Raw genomic sequence first — 24,655 nt, forward strand, 5'->3', positions numbered from 1 at the left:
ATGATGCACATTTAATGCCTCTGAAATCAGGAGATGTTGGCCAGTTGCTCATATGTAGACTGAGTCGTAGAAGTTCATGGTGTCATCGCTTCAACTGAGCTCTGCAATGTTGGTACTACATGTGTTATTTTAAATTACTATTTAATATATCTCCAAATAGATTACCCTATAACTTGTCATTAAAAAGTTTTTACGTGCACAGAAAGATATGGAAACAGCAGTGTGATGTAAGATACAAATCTATGTCTAAATAAGTTTAAAAGAGCTGTTTCTGTAAGCATACATAACAAATCTAAGCAATTAGAAACCATTGTTTTTAATTTCAGCATTTCTTTTCTTAACATAATAAATAAAATATTGATTTTATAATTGCTGGCAGCTTAGATTTGATAGAATATGATAATGGTAATAATAGCAGCTAAGCTTTATTAAAGGTATTGTTTGCTAAATGTTTTTCATTTCCCTTGACATAATTTGTATATCTTATCTCGGTGTCTGGGATGCCTTTGTTTCTGGAAAAACTCATTCTTTTAAAGCCGCATTAGAAATAGTTTCCTTTTTTTTTTCTTCTTTTTTTTGAGACAGTCTCGTTCTGTTGCCCAAGCTGGAGTACAGTGGCCCGAACTCGGCGCACTGCAGCCGCTGCCTCCTAGGTTCAAGCGATTCTCCTGCCTCAGCCTCCCGAGTAGCTAGGATTACGGGCACCCACCCCGACGCCCGGCTAGTTTTTGTATTTTTAGGAGACACGGGGTTTCACCATGTTGGCCGGGCTGGTCTCGAACTCCCGACCTCAGGTAATCCGCCCGCCTCGGCCTCCCAAAGTGCTGGAATTACAGGGGTGAGCCACCGCGCCCAGGCTTTTTTTTTTTTTTTTTTTTTTCCCTTTGGAGACGGGGTCTCACTTCGTTGCCCAGGCTGGAGTGCAGTGGCTTGATGTTGGCACACTGCAACCTCCACATCCCAGGCCCAAGCGATTTTCCCACCTCAGCCTCTGGAGTAGCTGGGACTTCGGGCGTGGGCCACCATCATGCCCAGCTAAATTTTGTATTTTTTAGTAGATTTTGCCATGTTGCCCGGGCTGGTCTCAAAACTTCTGAGCTAGGTGATCCGCCCGCGTTGGCCTCTCGAAGTGGTGGGATTACAGGCGTGTGCCACCATGCCTTTCCTTCTTTCCTTCCCTCCCTCCCTCCCTCCCTTCCTTCCTTCCTTTTTCTTTCTCTCTCGCTCTCTTTCTTTCTTCTCTCTCTCTCTCTCTCTTTCTTTCTTGATACGGAGTCTCGCTCTGTTGCCCAGGCTGGAGTGCAGTGGCGTGATCTCGGCTCACTGCAACCTCCACCTCCCAGGTTCAAGTGATTCTCCTGCCTCAACCTCTCAAGAAGCTGGGATTACAGGCGTGTGCCACCACGCCCTGGCTAATTTTTATATTTTTAGTAGAGACGGGGCTTCACCATGTTGGCCAGGCAGGTCTCGAACTTCTGACCTCAAGCGATCCACCCGCTTCGGCCTCCCAAAGTGTTGGCATTACAGGCTTGAGCCACCGTGCCTGGCCCACATTAATTCTTTTGAAAGACCAAAACAATGAACAGCTAGTTTCATGTAGGTTGTAAAACTTGACCTTGGATTTACTGACACTAATGTTCCTGCATTATTTCACTCCATTGTCACATCTTTGTCAGGTTATTATAAATGCATTTGTAGTCGAGCCATTTGCTTAAGAACCAGAACTGTCGCCTGTAGCTTCGTTGCTTTATCCTTGGTCTCAGATGTCTTTCTACTGTACTATAGCTATCAGAGCAGGGATTGATGCCTTAAAGGATGGCAGCTTTTGTAAAACTGGAATAAGGGAGTACGGAAAGGCACCCCCAAACAGGAGAGGGGTGGCGCACAGCTTAAACAAAGGCAGTGCTTAGGAAACCTATAAGCCGCATCGTGTACAGAAAAGGATGATGGGAATGTCAGCTGAGCCACTAGTCAAACCCCTTACAGGGCTCCGGGTTTTGCCTCTAGTTCTGGATCGCCCCGCCTCTGCCCTTTAACTTGTACTTCCTCCCTCCCTTCGCGCTGCACCGCGCAAGTCTCTTAGCCACTCCAAGGCCACCAGCCAGCCTCCCAAAGCTCCCATTGGGTTGCCCACCCTTTCAATCTCGGCTCCTCCCACCAGAGGCCCCGCCTCCCACCAGAGGCCCCGCCTCCCACCAGAGGCCCCGCCTCCCACCAGAGGCCCCGCCTCCCACAAGTGGCTCTCTTGTTTCCGTTCTTCCGGCGCAGAAGGCTTAGGCCGCCAAATCAGGCCGTACAGTGGCGGGGCAGTCGAGCAACAGGAAGCGGCCGCTCTTTCCCCAAACCCCACTGCCTTGTGGGATCTCGGCAAGTCATCCACCAACCCCCGCGCCTAGACAAATTTTCCGGATCCGTCCACTCCCCCCGCCCCAACCCAGTGTACGGAAGCTGAGAGGGCTCGCAGGCAGGCATGGCGGCGCACCTTAAGAAGCGAGTTTATGAGGAATTCACGAAAGTGGTTCAGGTAAGCTCTGGCGGGAAAGATCCAGAACCGATCCGGACCAGGGTAGATTATCCAAAACCCATGCACTTTGCCAGAACAGAACAGGCTCCATACGCCCGTGTTAAGTGCAGACTTGTTGATAATCTCTAATATTGCACGTTAGTGGGCGTGTTAGTTTGCAACCGCTGTTGTCATTAATATGTGAAGTCTGACAGAATTTTAAAAAAATTATTAGGAGAAACAGTGTTTTTTAATTTGCGAAACTATCTTATCCGTTATCTCATTTTATTCTCTCATATAACTTTGCTACATCGCGTTATATTAGCATCCTCGTTTTCCAGATGTGGACATTGAGCCTTCCGGAGGGGTACGAGGATTCACCAGTTAGCAGCAGAGACCCTTCTAGCCTCCCCACCCCCACGTTCCAAAAAAAACCTCTCAGGGACCAGTTGGAATATACACAAGGTTCTAAGGGGCTGAAAGAAGGGTCTATAGAATTCCTTCAGGCGCAGTCTAAGCAGGCGGGAGTCACAGACTTCATAGGCAAGAACTCTCCACTGGTGGAACGGCTCACCTAGGAAGGAGGACAGTACCTTTCTCACCATGAATTTGTGACAGGTGGACAGAGCCCATGTCAGAGCGGTCAGTGATGTTCCGTGTGTCTCCATGTAGATGTTGCTAGGGTTGATCCCAAATCATCCTAATGTCTTATTTCTCAGATTTTAATGTGTATACAAATCACCTGGGGACGTTGTTCAAATGTCGATTCTATTTGATAAGTCAAGTAGAGGAGGTGAGGCAAGATTCTGCATTCCTGACATGCCCCCAAATTCATGCCAATGCATCGGTTGCATTCTTAGATCCTTAGACTTGTAGAGTGGCAAGACAGAGCATCCGGCAGGATACTGATCCTTAAACATAACATTGATTCATTCATCCAGCAGTAAAATATGTTAATACATAATATAAAATATGTTAATACATAATATAAAATTTAGAATTTTAACAATTTTAAGTGTAAAGTTCAGTGGCATTAAGAACATTAGTACTGTAGTACTGTTGTGCAATGTAATTTCCTTTCTTCCCAACCTTCCTGTTGTTCCCATTTCCCAGGAGTGCTCACCCCTCTTCCACCCATCCTCACATAACCAGATATGCCATGTGTTCATGTGTCTGCATATCTCCAAACTCTTGCACTGGTTGTCTCTTTTATACAGAATACATGCCATTCTTCCCTTTCTTTTTGTTCTCCACACAGTGGACTTAACATTGGTGCTGCAAGACCCAACTGAAACCTTGTAAAGAGCTTAGTCTCTTCTTCACCTGTTTCTGTAGCATTCTGTGGTACTAATCTTTTTGTACTTTTCATTCAGTGCTACTGTAATTACCAGTGTACCTATCTTCCCACCAGTCTGAGGTCCTTGATGGCAGAGGTAATGCCTGGTTCGTCTCCATGTCCTGGAGATGGACAGTAGGGCCTGGCTCACTAAAGTATTATTAGTGGTTGAATGACAGTTGATATTGGTTGTCTTCTCCCTTACATAATACTTAGGGAAAAAATTCCTAGCTTTTGACCTAACTACAGCTTTGATAAGACTGAAAACTGAGTTTGAGAGGAATAGGATAGAAATGGCTAAGAATTTTAAGGGAAGAGCTAATTTCTTCACTTAATTTTTCATCAGTTGTTAACATGAAGTGATTAAATGAGATCTTAGTGCTTCTGTTCTTTTTTCTCCGCTGAAAAGATGAGGAAGGAGAACTGATATGTGCCTAGCACTTATGTATATGTATAATAAAGTTATGTTTAATAACTTAGATTTATCGAATAGCTCTGTGATAATAAAGTATTGGTATGCCCTCATATAGAAGGCCTTCCCTAGCTATTAAGTTGTTATTGAATACAAATTCCTCTGACTCCAAAGCCCTTATTCTTTTTATCATGTCATACTGTGTTCTTGTCTAGAATAATTCTAGTTTCTTTTCTATGGAAATGTGAATTTGTAAGGAGGTGATTGCTCAGTACATAAAAATGCACTGTTAAGGAAATTTATTTTATTTTATTGTTATTATTATTATTTTTTAAATAGAGACAGGGTTTCACCATGTTGCCCAGGCTGGTCTCGAACTCCTGGGCTCAAGGGATCCTCCTGCCTTAGCCTCCCAAAGTGCTAGGATTACAGCTGTAAGCGGCTAAGCCCATCCAATATTTGTTTCCTTTTCTTTTGTTTTGAGATGGAGTTTTGCTCTTTTTGCGCAAACTGGTGTGCAATTGCACAATCCTGGCTCACTGTAACTTCTGCCTCCTGGGTTCACACGTTCCTCAGCCTCCTGCATAGCTGGGACTGCAGGCATACACCACCACCCCCGGCTAATTTTTGTATTTTTAGTAGAGACAGGGTTTTGCCGTGTTGGCCAGGCTGGTCTTGAACTCCTGGCCTCAAGTGATCCGCCTGCCTCAGCCTCTCAGAGTGCTGGGATTACAGGCGTGAGCCACCACGCCCTGTCTGATATTTGTTTTCTAATAAAGAATGGACTTTGGGAGACTGAAGCAGAGGGATCACTTGAGGCCAGGAGTTTGAAACCAGCCTGGGTAACATGGAAAAACCTGTCTCTACTAAAAATACAAAAATTAGCTGGGTGTGGTGACACGCATCTGTAATCACAGCTAGCTGGGAGTCAGGGAGGTGAATCGCTTGAACCTAGTAGGTGGAGGTGGCACACACCTACAATCCCAGCGTGTTGGGTGTCAGTCAGAGAATTATTTGAACCTAGGAGGTGGAGATTGTAGCAAGCCAAGATTGCACCATTGCACTCCCGCCTGGGCGACAATGTCTTGCTCTGTCTCAAAAAAATGGAGTAGATCCTTCGTGTTATCTCTAAACCCAAAGGCTACCACAATCCTCAGAGATAAGTAGAGCAAAATGTTGGTGTAAGGCTGGGCATGGTGGCTCATGCTTGTAATCTCAGCACTTTGGGAGGCTGAGGTGCGAGGGTTGCTTGAGCCCAGGAGTTAGAGACCAGCCTGGGCAACGTAGAGAGACTCCATCTCTAAGAAAAAATAAAGTATACCTATTTTACAGAGAAATAAACTGAGACTTGGAGAAATTAAATGACTTGCCTAAAGTCATAGGAGCTAGTAAAGGCAAAATTGAGACTCATGACCTTGTCACCAACCCGGTACTCTTTCAAGTTTATAACACTGTATTTTCCTAAGTCTGTCAGCTAAATATATTATTTGGTATAATGGAAAATTATTTCCACCAAATGAGGCAAAGTTATATTTGCAGATTCTGTGTTTTCAGTTTTCTCTACCCCTTGCAGCAACAACAGGAGGAAATTGCTACTAAGAAACTCCGACTAACAAAACCAAGTAAATCTGCAGCACTCCACATAGATCTGTGTAAAGCTACCTCCCCAGCAGATGCTTTGCAATACCTGCTCCAGTTTGCCAGGAAGCCTGTCGAGGCAGAAAGCGTAGAGGGAGTAGTCAGGATTCTCTTGGAACATTATTACAAGGTAAGAAAATCTTGAGGATCTGATGGGAGTACATCATGGGAGTTATGTCATGTCTGCAGAATGGTTGATATTACAAATAAATAAGGTATTCATTAGCAGGCTTTTACTGAGTATCTTCCATGTGCTAGGTACTGTGGATACAGAGATAAAAAAGATGCAGATCTTGTCCTCAGAAAGTTACAGTATAGTAGATGGAAATAAAACGTGTCAATGATAAAGTGCATCATACTGCTGAAGTTACTGTGAGTGCAATATGTGCAGAGTGCAGTGGAAGCACAAAAGAGGAGTTAACATCAGTCATGACCCATTCATCTCTGGAATGTGGTCCCCTTAACATCCTGCTGTTCCTGTCCTAATTCATGGCCCTCATATCTAATTGCAGTAGCCCTCTTTTTTAATGAAAAATAATTTTTTTTTTTTGAGACAGAGTCTCACTCTTGCCCAGGCTGTAGTGCAGTGGTGCAATCTTGGCTCACTGCAACCTCTGCCTCCTGGGTTCAAGCAATTGTCTTGCCTCAGCCTCCTTAGTAGCTGGGATTACAGGCATGTGCCACCATGCCCTAATTTTTGTATTTTTAGTAGAGATGGGGTTTTGCCATGTTGGCCAGGCTGGTCTCGAACTCCTGACCTCAAGTGATCTGCCTGCCTCGGCCTCCCAAAGTGTTAGGATTACAGGTGTGAGCCACTGCGCCTGGCCAAAAAAATTTTCTTTGAGACAGAGGCTCACTGCCACCCATCCTAGAATTCAGTGGCACCGTCATAGCTCACTGTAGCGTGGAACTCCTGGCTTAAGTGATTCTCCTGGCTCAGTCTTCCAAGTAGGTGGGACTACAGACAAGTGCCACAACTCCAGGCCAAGTTTTGCTTTTTTTTGAGACCAAGTCTTGGTCTGTCTCCCAGGCTGGAGTGTAGTGGCGCAATCTTGGCTCAGTGCAACCTCCGCCTCCTCGGTTTAAGTGATTCTCCTGCCTCAGCCTCCAGAGTGGCTAGGACCACAGGTGTGCGACACCACACCCAGCTAATTTTTTTTGTATTTTTAGTAGAGATGGGGTTTTGCTGTGTTGGCCAGGCTGGTCTCATACTCCTGATCTCAAGTGATCCATGCACCCTGGCCTCCCAAAGTGCTGAGATTACAAGTGTGAGCTACCATGCCCAGCCCAAACATCATTATTATTATTACTATTATTATTTTTGAGACAGGCTCTTGCTTTCTCTCCCAGGTGGGAGTGCAGTGGTGCTATCACAGCTCACTGTACCCTCGACCTCCAAGGCTCAATTGATCCTCCTGTCTCAGCCTTCTGAGTAGCTGGGACTACAGGCATGTACAGCATGCCCAGCTAATTTTTGTATTTTTTTTTTTTTTTGTAGAGACAGGGCTTTCTATGTTGCACAGGCTGATCTCGAACTCCTGGGCTCTAGCAATCCACCCACCTTGGGCTCCCAAATTCCTGGGATTACAGGTGTGAACCACGACACCCAGCCCCCAAATTATTAAGCTTATGGAAAAGTAGATAAAATACTGTAGTGACCTACCAAATACCCATTCCTAGAATTTAACAGTTATTAGTAATTTTGTCAAATTTGCTCTATTTGTTTTGCTGAATTTTATTTTATTTTATTATTATTTTTTTTGAGATGAGTCTCACTCGGTTGCCCAGGCTGGAGTGCAATAGCACTGTCTGGGCTCACTGCAACTTCCGCCTCTTGGGTTCAAGCAATTCTCCTGCCTCAGCCTCCCGAGTAGCTGGGACTACAGGCACGCGCCATCATGCCCAACTAATTTTGTATTTTTAGTAGAGACAGGGTTTCACCATGTTAGCCAGGCTGGTCTCGAATTCCAGACCTCAGGTGATCCACCTGCCTTGGCCTCCCAAAGTGCTGGGATTACAGGCGTGAGCCACCACGCCCAGCCTTGTTTTGATGAATTTTTAAAAGATATGTCATTTTTTTCTAATTATTTCATTACGTATCTATTAAAAAGGGATATCTTTTTGTTTTTTTCTTTTTTTCCTCACTGCTGTGAGAAAGTAGAGGGACTTTTTATTTTTTAACGTAGCTACCTAACCATAATGAATAAAGTTAAGTAATTCTTTAATGTCATCTAAGAATTAGTTGATATTTAGATTTTTTTAGTTGTTCCCCCAATATCTTTTTATAGTTGATATGTTCAAATCAAAATGCAAACCAGGTCCCCACATGGCATTTAGTCTTTTTAAAAAATCTACAACAGTTACTATTTTGGTGACATTGATTTGATTAAGAAACTGAGACAGTTCTTTTGTAAAATGTCTTGTTTTCCGAATTCATTTACTTTTTTGAGGATTAACTTGTTCCTCTGTTCTCTGTATTTATTATGAACTGAAAGTTAGACCTGTAGGCTTTGTTATATTTAGGTTAAGTATATCTTTGACAATTTTAAGACTATGTTATAAATGATGACTTGTACTTCATATTGCAGCCATCAGCATGCAAATGTCACCGTTACACTGAGGTCTTCCTTTACCCTTCTGTTTCGTATCGAAACTGCCTATCCCCACCCAGCACTTCCTAGTCCCCTTCCTTGATTTTGTTTTCTCCATGGGACTTACCATCTTCTAATATTCTGTATAATTTCTTGTTAATTATGTTCCTTGTCCATTTCCCCATACAGAAACATAAGCTTGCCTTGAGCAGGGATTTTTATTTTTTTAATTGTTGTTTCTGGAGAATCAAGAACAGTGCCGGGTAAAATAAATATTTGTTGAATTAATAAATGAATTGACACTTTTTACTCAGCAAATAGGTATCAGACGTTCTGGGCACTGGACAGTGTCCTATTAGCACAATTATTAAGTTTTATGCTTTGCAATTGTTTGTCATATGTGTCTATCTCCTTCAGACTTTGATCTCCTTAAATTTAGAGGCTGCAGATCCATTAATCTCTATCCCAGTGCCTGGCAGGTTCCTTGGAACATTGAAGGGACATTATAAATGTTTCACTTATGTTTTACATGAATAAAATCAGGCTTTCTTTTTTTGTTGTTCTTTCTTTTCTTTAAAAAAATTTTTAAAAAATCGTATCTATCTATCTAGAGACTGGGTTATGAGACTGGCTAAAGTTTTGTATTTTTGATAGAGATGGGGTTTCACCATGTTGCCAAGGCTGGTCTCAAACTCCTGGGCTCAAGCGATTCATCTGCCTCAGCCTCCCAAAGTGCTGGGATTACAGGCATGAACCACTGTGCCTGGCATCTATTTGAGTGTTGCTGTTTCTCAGTCTAGAGTGCAATGGCGCGATCACTGCTCACTGCAGTCTGGACTCCCAGGCTCAAGCCATCCTCCCACCTCAGCCTCCTGAGGAGCTGGGACCACAGGCGCATGCCACCACTCCCAGCTAATTTTTTCTTTTTAATTTTTTTTGTAGAGATAGAGTCTCTCTGTGTTGCCCAGGCTGGTCTCGAATTCCTGAGCTCAAGCAACCCTCCTGCTTGGCCCTCCCAAAGGATTGGGATTACAGGTGTGAGCCACCACATCTGGCCAAAATCAGGATTTCTGTTCTCAAGAAGTTTTCAATCTCACAGTGATCTATTTTCCGTTAGTCTTTTTCTTAGCAATATCTACCATTATTATTATATTAAAGTTCTGTTACCAATGACAATCTATATAATACTTCTAAGAGCAGTTAACATTTAGTTTGCTTGTTAGAGTTTGTAAAGCACTTTCCATGTGTAATATTTTATTTAATCCTGATGATAGCAGCATTGTTATCTCTAAATTCCAGATAATGGAACTAAGCTTAGAGCTGTTTAGTATTCAAGGTCACCCAGCTAGTAAATGGAAGGTATGGATTTGAACTTCGTTTTTTTTTTTTTTTTTTTTAAACCTTTTGTTATGGAACATTTCAAATATATACTATGTAAGTAGAGAGAATAGTTTAATTAATTCCCATGTACCCATTACCCGGCTTCAAAATTTACCATTTTGTGGCCAAACTTGTTTCATTTTCCCTCTTCCCTCCAATCCACTTCTACTTCTTTACCCTCACCTTCTCCACCAGATTCTTATGAAAATAAATTCCTGGCATTGTATTATTTTAATCATGAATTTTGATTTATATCTTTAAATGGTGAAGACTTTTTTTTATTATTATACTTTAAGTTCTAGGGTACATGTGCACAACGTGCAGGTTTGTTACGTAGGTATACATGTGCCATGTTGGTTTGCTGCACCCATCAACTCATCATTTACATTAGGTGTTTCTCCTAATGCTATCCCTCCCCCAGCCTCCCACTCCCCGACAGGCCCTGGTGTGTGATGTTCCCCACCATGTGTCCAAGTATTCTCACTGTTCAGTTCCCACCTATGAGTGAGAACATGCGGTGTTTGGTTTTCTGTCCTTGTAATAGTTTGCTGAGAATGGTGGTTTCCAGCTTCATCCATTTCCCTGCAAAGGACATAAACTCATCCTTTTTTATGGCTGCATAGTATTCCATGGTATATATATGCCACATTTTCTTAATCCAGTCTATCGTTGGTGGACATTTGGGTTAGTTCCAAGTCTTTGCTATCGTGAATAGTGCTACAATAAACATATGTATGCATGTGTCTTTATAGTAGCATGATTTATAATCCTTTGGGTGTATACCCAGTAATGGGATTGCTGAGTCAAATGGTATTTCTAGTTCTAGATCCTTGAGGAATCGCCACACTGTCTTCCACAATGGTTGAACTAATTTATGCTCCCACCAACAATGTAAAAGCTTTCCTATTTCTCCACATCCTTTCCAGCATCTGTTGTTTCCTGACTTTTTAGTGATCACCATTCTAACTGGTATGAGATGGTATCTCATTGTGGTTTTGATTTGCATTTCTCTGATGACCAGTGATGATGAGCATTTTTTCATGTGTCTGTTGGCTGCATAAATATGGTGAAGACTCTTAAAAAACAATCTTTTGTCATGTCTAAAAGCAAAATTTAACTCAGGTGTTCTGAAGTCAGCTCTCAAGCACTTTAATCAGTCCATGCTGCGTGCATTAATCAAGTGGACCCTAGCTCCAAAAGAAATGAAGAGGGATGCCAGATGGACCCTAGTTCTAGATTGGTGACCATAGGGTTTTTTACCCTTTCTTCTGTTCTGTCCAGAAATGTGGTATCTTATATTAATATTTTAGTGGATAAAACTACTCTGGCTTCTGCTTTTTCCTATTTTGTTTTTTTTTTTTTTGTGATCAGGCAGTAGTATCTGAACTTATTTCACACAATTGATTCTTCACTTATGCTACTGTGCTAGTAGCTATGGAGGATGCAGAGCTATGAGACATGTTCCTTGTCCTTTAGGGGCTAGCAGTGTAGTCAGCAGACCATATATGTAGTATGTAGATAGTAAGTGCTAAAGTTTTCCATTTGCTCATTTTTTCATTTGCTCAGCATGTCTGAATACTTACTCTGTGCCAAACTTTGTGCTTTATGTTGGTAATAGAGATGTATCTGATGTAATCCCTGATCTGAGTCTTGAGTAAATAAGAAATGAATTAATAATATACTGTTTCAGGTCTTCTGAAAGGGGTAGGTTATGATATGGCCTCAGAGAAGGGGGTAATTAATTTTTGGAAGCAGTGTTCCAGAAATGCATTATAGAGTGGTAGCGATGCTTGAGAAAAGTCCTAAAAATAGATTTTGGCCAGTTGGAAAACAGGGGGAAAGACATTTTAGTTGTGAGCAACCGTAACATGGGCATGGAGATGTGAGACACACTATCACATTAGAAGAAATGCAACTAGTTTGGCTGGTGCAAATTTTAGGTTGGGAGCTCATCAAGAGATAAGACCAGAAGATTTGGAAGGGATCCTATTCTAAAAGGCCTTGTATTCTACCTTGTCAGTTTTTGTTTTAGAAATGTCACTCTGAGGGAAAGTATGGAGGATAAAGGAATTGGATGACTGGAGTTGGAGTGACCAATTAGAAGACTCTAAGTTTGGAGAAAGGTGATGCAAGCCTGAACGAGGACAGTTTTAATGGTCAGAAGAAACAATTATTAGATAAGGCTTCCCTGGAGGTAATTCTGTTTTTAGCTCAGGTGTGAAGGAGATCATTTATGTGTCATAGTAGAAGGAGTGCTAAGGGATTATTTCAGAAAGTAAAAGAACTTGAGTAAAGTACCCAGATGGATAAGGAATGTCACTAGGTTAGATGCTGTCTTATCTCTTTTTTTTTTTTTTTTTTTTCATTTATTTTCTCCCCCCTCCCCTCTTTTTTTCCTCACAAGGTCTCACTCTGGACTGGAGTGCAGTGGTGCGATCACGGCTCACTGAAACCTCCACCTCCCAGGCTTATGCAATCCTCTCACCTCAGCCTCCCAAGTAGCTGGAACTATAGGCATGTGCCACCATGCCTGGCTAATCATTTCTTAGTTGTGGTAACAATTAAAATTTATTTTCTTAACCATTTTAAGTGTGCAGTTCATGTGTATTAAGTACATTCATATTGTTATGCAGCCATCACCACCATCCATCTCCAGAACTCTTTTCATCTTGTAAAACTGAAACTGAAACTCTTTCCCATTAAACAGTAATCCTCCATTGCACCCCCTCCAGCCCCTGGCAACCACTACCATTCTACCTTTTTTTTTTTTTTTTTTTAAGACAGAGTCTCAATCTGTCGCCCAGGCTGGAGTGCAGTGGCGTGATCTTGGCTCACTACAACTTCTGCCTCCTGAGTTCAAGTGATTCTCCTGCCTCAGCCTTCCGAGTAGCTGGGACTAGAGGTGTGCGCCACCATGCCCGGCTAAGTTTTGTATTTTTAGTAGAGACAGGGTTTTGCCATGTTGGCCAGTCTGGTCTCGAACTTCCTGATGTAGGTGATCTGCCCGCCTCAGCCTCCCAAAGTGTTGGAATTATGAGCCACTGTGCCCGGTCTCATTTTACATTTTGTCTCTGTTATATGCATAATAAGTGGCATAGCATGCCAACGCTGTATCTATGCCATCTATTGCCCCTTCCCCTGCTTTAGGCCTCCTCATTGTGCCTGGTGACCTCCTTAGAAACTGAATATAGGAGGTGGGGAGTTGGTCTTATTTGAAAAGTACCTCATCCTTTGAGCATACACTTAATTAATTTTGTCTTTAGTATAGAAAGATGATCTATTCTCAGCACTGGCAAGGTACTTTTTTTCCCCTCTCATTTCACATATATTTATTGATCTTTTTAGTGTCAGCTGTTGTGCTATATTGAGATATGGCAGTGAACAAGAGAGCATTCCTTTTTGTCTTTGGAATAAATTTCTTACCACAGGAATTTTGGTGCCCATTAGAGACCACCTGTCACTCTCTAAGCTAAAACAGCCAGACTATTTCTTTGTCAGTCTCCCCTGCAGCTCGGGCCCAGGCACAAGACTTATACTCAGACAATCACACTTGCCTCCTCCAGACTTTTAATCAGGATCTGGTGATTCAAAAAAGCAGGTAGGACTGAGCGCCGTGGCTCACACCTGTAATTCCAGCGCTTTGGGAAGCCGAGGCAGGAGGATTGCTTGAGCTCAGGAGTTTGAGACCAACCTGGGTAACAAAGCAAAAGCTCCTCTCTACTAAAAATTTTAAAAAAGTGGCCAGGTGTGGTAGCATGTACCTGTAGTTCCAGCTACTTGGGAGGCAGAGGTTGGAGGTTCACTTGAGCCCAGGAGGTTAAGGCTCTAGATAGCCGTGATTGCGCCACTGCACTGTGACCTGGGAGACAGTGAGACCCTGTCTCAAAAAAAAAAAAAAAAAAAAAAAGGTAGAATGAAAAATTCTTTCTGGTGATAGCAGTAGTAGCTGCCACACTCACCTTCCAGGGACTCCAAGAGCAGTGGTGCTGGCAGCAATGTTGTATACCCAGTGTTGTTGGTGCAAGTTGCTGTGACTTGTGTCTAACATGACTACTCAGTGGAGGTCAGGTACTTTTTATGCCAACAGCACATTTTTTATTAGAAGTTAGTGACATCAGAATGGCATAGAAAAGTTCTCATTCACTTTGCAACATTTGGATGTAATGTATCAACTGAGAAAGCCGTCTCCCCCGCAGAGGTTGCAGTGAGCCAAGATCAGCACTGCACTCCAGCCTGGGCAACAGAGTAAAACTCCATCTCAATAAATAAATGAATAAATAAATAAGTAGCTATCTCTCCAGAAGTATATAAAATTAATTTTTCAGGAATGATGCCATAGAATACTTGGATCATTGAATCTCTTTTGGGATGTTAGTTTTCCATATTCCTGTTTGTTGGTTAGCTAAGTGTAAAGCATCAAAGTGACAATTGCTTCTTTTTTTCCAGGAGAATGATCCATCTGTGAGACTGAAAATTGCATCATTGTTGGGTTTACTATCAAAGACAGCAGGATTTTCACCAGACTGCATTATGGATGATGCCATTAACATCCTGCAGAATGAAAGTAAGTTGTAATTTAAAAGCTCTATAGTCAGAGCAGAAATCTTTAGTTCTTTCTTTTAGAAGTTAGGACAAAATTTTGTTGTGTTGATTGTTATTGAAAAGGGATTTGAGGATAATTTAATGAAACCATGTATATATATTTACATTGGAGTAGAAGTACAGTTTATCTCTTAATAACTGTCATTTATTGGCCAAGTACCATATATTTGAGGTAGTTTACATATGATATAGATATTATTGTCCTTTTTTTTTTGCTTGTTTGTTTTTTATTTTGCGGCAGGGCCTTGATATATTGAGCAGCCTGACTCCAGGCCGGAGTCCGGAAGTCCAAACATGTTAATGACCCTTGCTATGTATTACCCTATTGCTTTCTAAAAGGATTATTTCAGCTTACAGTGAAACCTGTAACTGAACATGTAGTACTCGTTTCATCAAGAAACATTTTTTTTGACGGAGTCTCGCTCTGTCTCCCAGGCTGGAGTGCAGTGGCACGATCTTGGCTCACTGCAAGCTCCGCCTCCTGGGTTCACACCATTCTCCTGCCTCAGCCTCCGGAGTAGCTGGGACTACAGGTGCCCGCCACCACACCCGGCTGATTTTTTGTATTTTTAGTAGAGACAGGATTTCACTATGTTAGCCAGGATGGTCTCAATCTCCTGACCTTGTGATCCGCCAGCTTCGGCCTGCCAAAGTGCTGGGATTACAGGCATGAGCCACCGCACCCGGCCAAGACATATTTTTAAAAGCACTAAAACAGGCTAGGCACAGGTTAGGCTAGGCCTGTAATCCCAAAACGTTGGGAGGTCGAAGTGGAAGGATCCCTTGAGCCCAGGAATTTGAGACCAGTCTGGGCAACATAATTAAATCTTGTCTCTACAAAATATTAAAAAATCAGCCAAACCTGGTTGCTCACACCTTTATCCCAGCTGCTTGGGAGGCTAAAGTGGGAGGACCGCTTCGACCTAGGAGATTGAGGCTGCAGTAAGCCATGATCATGCCACTGTATTTCAGCCTGGGTAACAGAATGAGACCCTGTCTCAAAAAATAAATTAAAATAAAATAAAATAAATACAAGCACCAAAAGAATAACATTGCTTCAGTACAGAAGTATCATTTTTTCCCATAGAAAATTCTTATGGTAGCTATGTGAGAAGTTACATTTTAAGGATAACTAGACTGGGCGCAGTGGCTCACGCCTGTAATCCCAACACTTTGGGAGGCCGAGGCAGGTGGATCACGAGGTCAGGAGATCGAGACCATCCTGGCTAACGTGGTGAAACACCGTCTCTACTAAAAAGACAAAAAATTGGTTGGGCATGGTGGCGGGCACCTGTAGACCCAGCTGCTTGGGAGGCTGAGGCAGGAGAATGGCGTGAACCCGGGAGATGGAGCTTGCAGTTAGCAGAGATCGTGCTACTGCACTCCAGCCTGGGTGACAGAGCGAGACTCCGTCTCAAGAAAAAAAAAAAAAAAAGGGATAACTAGGTGTTCAGTGGGGAGTGGGGTCAAGAATGGAGTCAGGTGTGGGGGAAGGCATTCTACGTAGAGAAGTTAGCCTGAGCAAAGATAGAGGGACATGGAATTTTAAGTAGTTGGAAAAAAGAGTGTTAAAGGAGACCTGAAAGAGATGAAGCTAGAAAGATAGGCAAGGGTAAACATCATGGAAGGCCTAGTGTGTATGTGTTATATGCCTTCTAGGATATTTGGACTTTATCTTGAAGGCAATGGAAAACGTTTTTTTCTTCCTTTTTTTTTATTTTTTTTTATTTGAGACAGTCTCGCTCTGTCGCCCAGTCTGGAGTGCAGTGGAGCGATCTCGGCTCACTGCAACCTCTGCCTCCGGGGTTCAAGCCGTTCTCCTGCCTCAGCCTCCTGAGTAGCTGGGATTACAGGCGCCCGCCACTATGCCTGGCTATTTTTTGTATTTTTAGTAGAGATGGTATTTCACCATGTTGGTCAGGCTGGTCTTGAATTCCTGACCTCGTGATCCGCCCGCCTCGGCCTCCCAAAGTCCTGGGATTACAGGCATAAACCACCGTGCCTGGCCTTTTTTTTTTTCTGTTTCTTAGTGTGAAAAAACTCTTGAATCAATACAGCACTAAACATTTTTGGAGCGCACTATGTATATAGAACTGTACTCTATCCTGTGGAGAACTCAGACATTTAAACATCATGATCCCTTTAGGAAATTAGCTTTTAGTTGAGGGCATGAAGGATCACACAGTAGAACCCAGTTGACAAAAGTCTACTTTTTTTTTCTTCTGTTTTTTTAAAGACTGAGTTTGCTCTGTTTCCCCGGCTGGAGTGCTGTGGCGCAATTACGGCTCACTGCTGCCTTGATCTCCCAGGCTCAAGCGGTCCTCCTACCTCGGCCTCCTGAGTAGCTGGGACTCTGGGTGCACACCACCTGGCTGACTCATTTTTTTCAGATTTATTTTTGTAGAAACAGAGTCTCCCTCTGTTGCCCAGGCTGGGCTTGAACTCCTGGGCTCAAGGAATTCTCCTGCCTTAACTTCTCAAAGTGCTGGGATTACAGTTGTGAGTCACTGCACCTAGCCAATCTACATTCTTTACCCAAGTAAATTAGTTTATATAGTTATCCCCTTTTGAAATTCTCCAAGCCAACTTTCCATCTCTCTCTCTAGAGTCTCATCAAGTCCTAGCTCAACTGTTGGATACTTTGCTTGCAATTGGCACTAAGCTACCAGAGAATCAAGCTATCCAGATGCGATTAGTGGATGTGGCCTGCAAGGTAAGAGTATAATGCTCTTCTTTCTTGAACTGCTTTGCATTACTGGAAAGGTGGTAAGAGCTATAAAATCTACTCAGATCTATCCTAAACCGGTAACTGAGGACTGCTAAGGACCTTTAATGGTTTTAAGAGCTACCTCATTTTTTTGTCTCTTGGTGTTGGATTAGGAATAAAGTTAAGTACACTTGTTACAAAATTAATTTCCTCATCCTTTCAAAACAAGTGAAAATAATTACAGTACATAGTTACTGTGTATATTGTGCCTAATAATGCACTCTGCTTGTTATGGTGCTTTGTATTCAGTTTTTCATTTCGTCCTCACAATCCTTCAGGTAAGTACTGTTATTTCTGTTTTACAAAGGTGAAAATTAAGATTTATAGAGTCTGATTTGTCTAGGTTTGCACAGCTAGGAGGTTGCAGTACCAGGGTATAAACTCTGTTTTTTCTGACCCCAAACTTGTTTTGTTTTTATTATGCCTTGTTGCTTCAATAAACAGGCAAACTATACACAAGTAAATGTATGGGAAAAGTTTTGTACATTCTTTTTTTCTGATTTTAAAATAAATACATGTATTAATTTGATTTAATTTGGAGGTTAATTAGCCTCTTTTTGTGTATACACAGCAACCACTAGAACCTTGTATAATTGATTTTACTTTGTATCTTTTTGATAACTTTGAGAATATAAAAAAGTCAAATGCATTTGAATTGTGTTAGAGTATTATATTCTTGAAATTAGAAAGCTATTTCAGAGTCCCAGGAAAGACTACTTGATTTATCGTAAAAAAACAAATATACATAAAAACAAAAACACGTTGACAAGTACAATACTAAAAGTTTAAATAGGGCCAGGTGTGCTGGCTCACACCTGTAATCCCAGCACTTTGGGAGGCTGAGGTGGGCGGATCCTTTGAGATCAGGAGTTTGAAACCAGCCTGACCAACATGGTAAAACCCAATCTGTACTAAAAATACAAAAAAAATTAGCTGGGCACGGTGATGCATGCCTGTAATACCAGCTACTAGGGAGGCTGAGGCAGGAGAATCGCTTGAACCTGGGAGGCGGAGGTTATGTGAGTGGAGATTGCGCCACTGCACTCCAGTCTGAGTGGTAGAGTGAGACTCTGTCTTTCAAAAAAAAAGGAAAAACTAGGGATTATGTGTGTGGGAGAGTGAGTACATCTCCCCTGTGAGAGAAAATATGTATCTGTGAAGTTTGCTTCTGAGAGCTGTCATAATGAGTGGGTTGTGATATCTGCAGTAACTCTTTCTTAAATCTGCTGTAAATATATTTTTAACTATAAGATTTTATATTATTATATACATAAATATATTTTTTAAGAATTTGTAGTCATAGAAAATTTGGGGGGCCGGGTGCGGTGGCTCAAGCCTGTAATCCCAGCACTTTGGGAGGCCGAGACGGGTGGATCACGAGGTCAGGAAGTCGAGACCATCCTGGCTAACCTGGTGAAACCCCGTCTCTACTAAAAAATACAAAAAACTAGCCGGGCGAGGTGGCGGGTGCCTGTAGTCCCAGCTACTCCGGAGGCTGAGGCAGGAGAATGGCGTGAACTCAGGAGGCGGAGCTTGCAGTGAGCTGAGATCTGGCCACTGCACTCCAGCCTGGGTGACAGAGTGAGACTCCGTCTCAAAAAAAAAAAAAAAAAAAAAATTGGAAAGAAAAATGCATTCATAATTCACTACCCAAAGGTAATCATTATTTGTCTTTTGATATATGGCTTTCTGATTTTTTTTCTGTATGCAAATCATTTGCTGTTGTTTTTTCTTTAAACACATTGCTGTAATCATGTAATTTTGCTCCTTTTTTGCTAACATAAGTATTTTTCTTGTATGTGTTTTATAAACATAATTTGTAATGGCTGTGTAATATTGTATCCAATAATTAAACCATACTTTTTACTTAACTATTCACCTATTACTGAATTTACATTGCAGCCATTTATTTAATTGGAAGTAATACTGCAGGGAATATTGCTAGTCTAAATTATTTTCTGTATTTAAAATTATATCTGAAACACAGACTATCAAAAGTAGAATTACTGAATTACTAATTGAAAACATTTACAGGCCGGGCGCGGTGGCTCAAGCCTGTAATCCCAGCACTTTGGGAGGCCGAGACGGGCGGATCACGAGGTCAGGAGATCGAGACCATCCTGGCTAACATGGTGAAACCCCGTCTCTACTAAAAATACAATAAAACTAGCCGGGCGAGGTGGCGGGCGCCTGTAGTCCCAGCTACTCGGGAGGCTGAGGTAGGAGAATGGCGGGAACCCGGGAGGCGGAGCTTGCAGTGAGCTGAGATCCGGCCACTGCACTCCAGCCTGGGCAACCGAGCGAGACTCCGTCTCAAAAAAAAAAAAAAGAAAACATTTACAATTTATTTTACTTTTTTTTTTTTTTATTTTTAGAAGAATAGAGTCTGGGTCTCATTGTGTTGCCTAGGCTGCTCTCGAACTCCTGGGCACAAGTGATCCCCCAACTTTGACCTCCTGAAGTGCTGGGGTCACAAGCATGAGCCACAGTGCCTGGCCTAGAATTTTTTTAAGGCTGTGTTCTTTATTTTTTTTCAAAAAGACAAGGGTCTTGCTATGTTGCCCGAGATTACATGCGTGAACTACTGTGCCCAGCTAAGGCTCTTAATACTTTTTGTCAAATTGCTTTCCAAAGTGTTCCAATTTGTATGCCCACAAGCAGTATATGAGAGTGCCTAGTTTCACTGCTTTATTCTAGCATTAGATATTAATGTTTAAAATCAAAGATAAACCTGTTAATTTGGTATGTGGAAAATGATACTTCATTTTTAAAAAATCTCTTTTTTGAAGAGACTGCTAATGAGGTTTCTTTTTCATGTTTTTCCTTTATTTGTATTTCCTCTCATGGGAATTAACTTTTTATGTCCTTTGCCAGTTAAGCATATAGAGTTTGTGTGTGTGTTTTTTAAAATCATTTATAGAGGTTCCTGTTTTTTCTTGAGACAGAGTCTCTCTCTGTTGCCCAGGCTGGAGTGCAGTGACGTGATCTCGGCTTACTGTGACCTCCGCCTCCTGGGTTCAGGCAATTCTCCTGCCTCAGCCTCCTGAGTAACTGGGACTACAGGCACGTGCCACCAGTGCCCAGCTAATTTTTGTATTTTTAGTAGAGACGAGATTTCACCGTGTTAGCCAGGATGGTCTTGGTCACCTGACCTCGTGATCTGCCCACTTCGGCCTTCCGAAGTGCTGGGATTACAGGTGTGAGCCACTGCACCCAGCCTGTAGAGGTTCTTAATAGGGTAAAAATTAGAACTGTTTGTCAATGGCAAATCTGTCACAAGCTTTTTCAGACTATAGTAATGAAGGCTATCTATGATTCATAACTACAACCACTGTTTCTATTGCCAAATGACATTTTGGTTTATGACTTTATCATACAATGTGCCTAGAAGTTTTTTGTTTTGTAATTGAGGTATAATTTATGTACACATATTTACTCTTGATAGAAAAGAAACAAAATATGTTTCCTGACCACAGTGGGATGAAATTATAAATTAATGGGAAGAAATTTAGTAAACCCACAAACGTGGAAATTAAACAACATACTTTTCTGTGTAACTAATGAGTCAACGAAGAAATCAAAAGGGAAATTAGAAAATACTTTGAGATGAATAAAATAGAAAATGATGCAGCTAAAGCAGTGCTTATAGAAGTTTACAGTTGTAAGTGCCCATCATAAAAAAAAAAAAATAAGGATCTAAAATCAGTAACCTAACCTTCCAGCTTAAGACCCTGGAAAAAGAAGCGCCCATTAAACTTAAAGCATGTGAAGGAAGGGGATACTAAAGATTAGAGTAGAAATTAATGAAACAGAGAATAGAAAAACAACAGATAATCAACAAAACCAAATTTACTTTTCTGAAAAGATCAACAAAGTTGACAAACCTTTAGTTATATTGACCAAGAAAGAGAGAGAAGACTCAAATTACTAGACTCAGAAATGAGAGGACCAGAAGATGGACATATTAGAAAAAAAAAAAAAAAAGGAAAAGCGAGGATACTGTCTAGGGTGGTGGCTTATGTCTGTAATCCCGCAGTTTGAGAGGTCAAGGTGGGAGGGTCACTTGAGCCCAGGAGTTGAACAGCCTGGGTCACATAGGGAGACCCATATCTACAAAAATCAAAAAAATTAGCAGGGTGTGGTGGCTTGTACCTATAGTCCCAGCTACTTGGGAGGCTGAGATGGGAGGATTGCTGTGCCTGGGAGGTTGAGGCTGCAGTGAGCTGTGATTGTGCCACTGCACTCCAGCCTGGGTGGTAGAGCAAGACCTTGGCTCAAAAAAAAAAAAAAAAAAAAAAAGATATTATTACAGACCTGACAGAACTAAAGAGGATTATAAGTTAATATTATGAAAAATCGTAGGCTGGGTGCAGTGGCCCACGCCTGTAATCCCAGCACTTTGGGAAGGTGAGGTGGGCAGATCAGGAGGTCAGGAGTTTGAGACCAGCCTGACCAACATGGTGAAACCCCGTCTCTACTAAAAATACAAAAATTAGCCAGGTATAGTGGTGCATGCTTGTAATCCCAGCTACTCAGGAGGCTGAGGCAGGAGAATAACTTGAACCTGGGAGGCAGAGGTTGCAGTGAGCTGAGATTGTGCCATTGCTCTCCAGCCTGGGCGACAGAGCGAGACTCCATCTCAAAAAAAAAAAAAGAAAAATTGTATACCAATAAATTGGATAACTTAGTTGAAGTGGACAAATTATTAGAAAGACAAAAACTACTGAAAATGACTAAAGAAATAGACAATCTGAATAGATCTATGACAAGTAAAGTAATTAAACTAGTGATTAAGAAAAACAAGTAAACAAATCTCTACAAAGAAAAGCTCAGGCCTCGATGGCTTCACTGGTGAATTTTACCAAATATTGAAATAAGAATTAATGAAAATTCTTTACAAACTCTCCCAAGAAATAGAGCCGGAGAGAACACTTCCAAACTCATTCTATGAGTTACTGGAAACAGACAAAAGACATCACAAGAAATGAAAGCTACAGACCAGTGACTCTTAGGAATGTGGATCCAAATATCTTTAACAAAATACTAGCAAATCAACTCTAGCAGCATACAAGTAGGAGTATATACCATAATCAAGTGGGATTTATTCCAGGAATGCAAGGTTGGTTTAGTATCTGAAAATAAATGAATATAATACACTATCGAGGATAAAAAACATGATCATAACAATAAATGAAGAAAAAGTACTTAACAAACTCTTAACACCCTTGTATTGTAAGAACGCATAAAATATCTTGTAATATTTTTAGGCTTTTAGGATAGTATAGGTCAGGAATAGACTGGAACTTCCTGACCCTCATAAATAGAATCTCAAAAAAAATACTGACAGGAAACATCATACTTAATTTGGACAGATTAAATGCGTTTCCCCTAAAATGAGAGACAAAATAAATAGGTCATTATATTTCTCTTCACTTCTGTTTAACATTGTACTAAAGGTTCTTGTCAGGGCTATTAGGCATAGAAAAGATATAAAAGGCCTCTATGTTGGAAAGGAAAAAGTAAAATTATCTCCTCATATTCACAGGTGACATAACCTTGTATGTAGAAAATCCTAGGGAATCCACTAAAAAACTGTTTGAAGTAATAAATGAGTTTAGCAAGATTGCAGGATACAAAATCAGCCTACAAAATATAAATTTTATTTATATACACTTGCAGTGAATAATATGAAAATGAAATTAGGAAAACAATTCAATTACAGTAGCATCAAAAATAATACTTATGGCTAGGTGTGGTAGTGCCTCTTGCCTGTAATCCCAGCACTTTGGGAGGTTGAGACAATAGAATCTTTTGAGCTCAGGAACTGGAGACCAGCCTGGGCAACTCAGTGAGGTCTCATCTCTACTAAAAATTGAAAAAATTAGTCGGGTATGGTGGCACATGCCTGTAGTCTCAGCTATTTGGGAAGCCGAAGAGAGAGTTGTTTGAACACAGGAGGAAGAGGCTGCAGTGAGCCTTATAAGCCTTGATTATGCCACTCCACTAAGCCTGGGCAGCAGAACGGGACCCTATCTCTATTAAAAAAACAAAACAAACAAAAACAAAACAAAACAAAAAAACACTTATGAATAAATCTAGCAAAAGAAGCACCAGTAATATCTAGATACTGTGGTACTATATGAAGGTAGATGTAAAGATAAATGGAATAAAATTGAGAGTCAAGGCCAGGCATGGTGGCTCACGCCTGTAATCCTAGCACTTTGGAAGGCTGTGGTAGGCAGATCACTTGAGGTCAGGGTTTGAGACCAGTCTTGCCAACATGGTGAAACCCTGTCTCTACTAAAAATTCAAAATTAGCCAGGTGTGATGGCACACACCTGTAATCCCAGCTACTGGGGAGTCTGAGGCAGGAAAATCGCTTGAACCCGGGAGACGGAGGTTGCAGTGATCTGTGATTGCACCAGTACATTCCAACCTGGGCGACAGAGTGAGACTCTGTCTCAAAATAAAAAAAAAGTAAAAAAAAAAAAAAAGAATTGAGAGTCAAGAAATTGGCCAGGTGTGGTGGCTCACACCTGTAATCCCACTACTTTGGGAGGCTGAGGTGAGCAGATCACTTGAGCCCAGGAGTTTGAGACCAGCCTGGGCAACATGGCAAAACCCCATCTCTATAAAAAATATAAAAACTAGCCAGGAATGGTGGTGCGCGCCTGTAGTCTCAGCTACTTGGGAGGCTGACGTGGGAGGACTGCTTGAGCCTGGGAGGTTGAGGCTGCCAGTGAGCCGAGACGGTGCTACTGTAGTCCAGCCTGAGTGACACAGCAAGACCCTGTCTCTAACGAAAACAGAAGAAGAAGGAGAAGAAATTAACTCGTGTGTCTTTGGTCAACTGATTTTCTATGTGGATGCCAGTACCATTCAATGTAGAAAAAAAATGTCCTTTCAATGCATGGTGTTGCGACAAGTAAAAGAAGGAAGCTGGAAACTTCCCGCACACCATGCAAAAATTAGCTCAAAATGAATCAAAGACCTGAATATATGTGAGCTAAAATTATAAACCCCTAAGAAGAAAATATAGTGGTAAATTTTCATGTCCTTGGATTTGGCAGTGGATTATTAGATGTAACAGAAGCACATGTAATAAAAGAAAAAAGTAAATAAATTGGGTTTCACCAAAACTGAAAACTTGTTTTTCAGAGAAAAGACAACCCACAGAATGGGAAAAAATACTTGTAAATCATATATATAATGAGGTAATTGTATTTTTTTTTTTTTTTTGAGTCAGAGTCTTACTTTGTCATCCAGGCTGGAGTGCCGTGGTGGCTTGACCTCAGCTCGCTGCAACCTCTGCCTCCCAGGTTCAAGTGGTTCTCCTGCTTCAGTGTATTATATCTTATCACAACTATTAAAAATTTATACTTCAGGCCTGGCGTGGTGGCTCACACTTGTAATCCCAGCACTTTGG

General features: G+C 41.6%; 1 protein-coding gene across 3 annotated transcripts in view; it reads left to right on the forward strand.

The window, feature by feature from the left end:
* The first annotated feature begins 2,271 nt into the window (after nucleotides 1-2,271).
* The window catches only part of INTS4 (integrator complex subunit 4), a 108,555-nt gene continuing 86,171 nt past the window's right edge, over nucleotides 2,272-24,655 (forward strand). Inside the window, exons 1-4 of one of the 3 annotated variants that reach the window (XM_010365777.2) lie at nucleotides 2,272-2,524; nucleotides 5,806-6,019; nucleotides 14,307-14,424; nucleotides 17,069-17,175. In XM_010365777.2, coding sequence (XP_010364079.1) covers nucleotides 2,499-2,524; nucleotides 5,806-6,019; nucleotides 14,307-14,424; nucleotides 17,069-17,175 — 465 coding nt within the window. In that variant the 5' untranslated portion in view covers nucleotides 2,272-2,498. The remainder of the gene's footprint in view (nucleotides 2,525-5,805; nucleotides 6,020-14,306; nucleotides 14,425-17,068; nucleotides 17,176-24,655) is intronic. The other 2 variants (XM_010365776.2, XM_030918245.1) reach the window with 2 other exon arrangements.

The sequence above is a fragment of the Rhinopithecus roxellana genome, chromosome 15 (genome assembly GCF_007565055.1).
Source record: "Rhinopithecus roxellana isolate Shanxi Qingling chromosome 15, ASM756505v1, whole genome shotgun sequence".
Lineage (NCBI taxonomy): Eukaryota > Metazoa > Chordata > Mammalia > Primates > Cercopithecidae > Rhinopithecus > Rhinopithecus roxellana.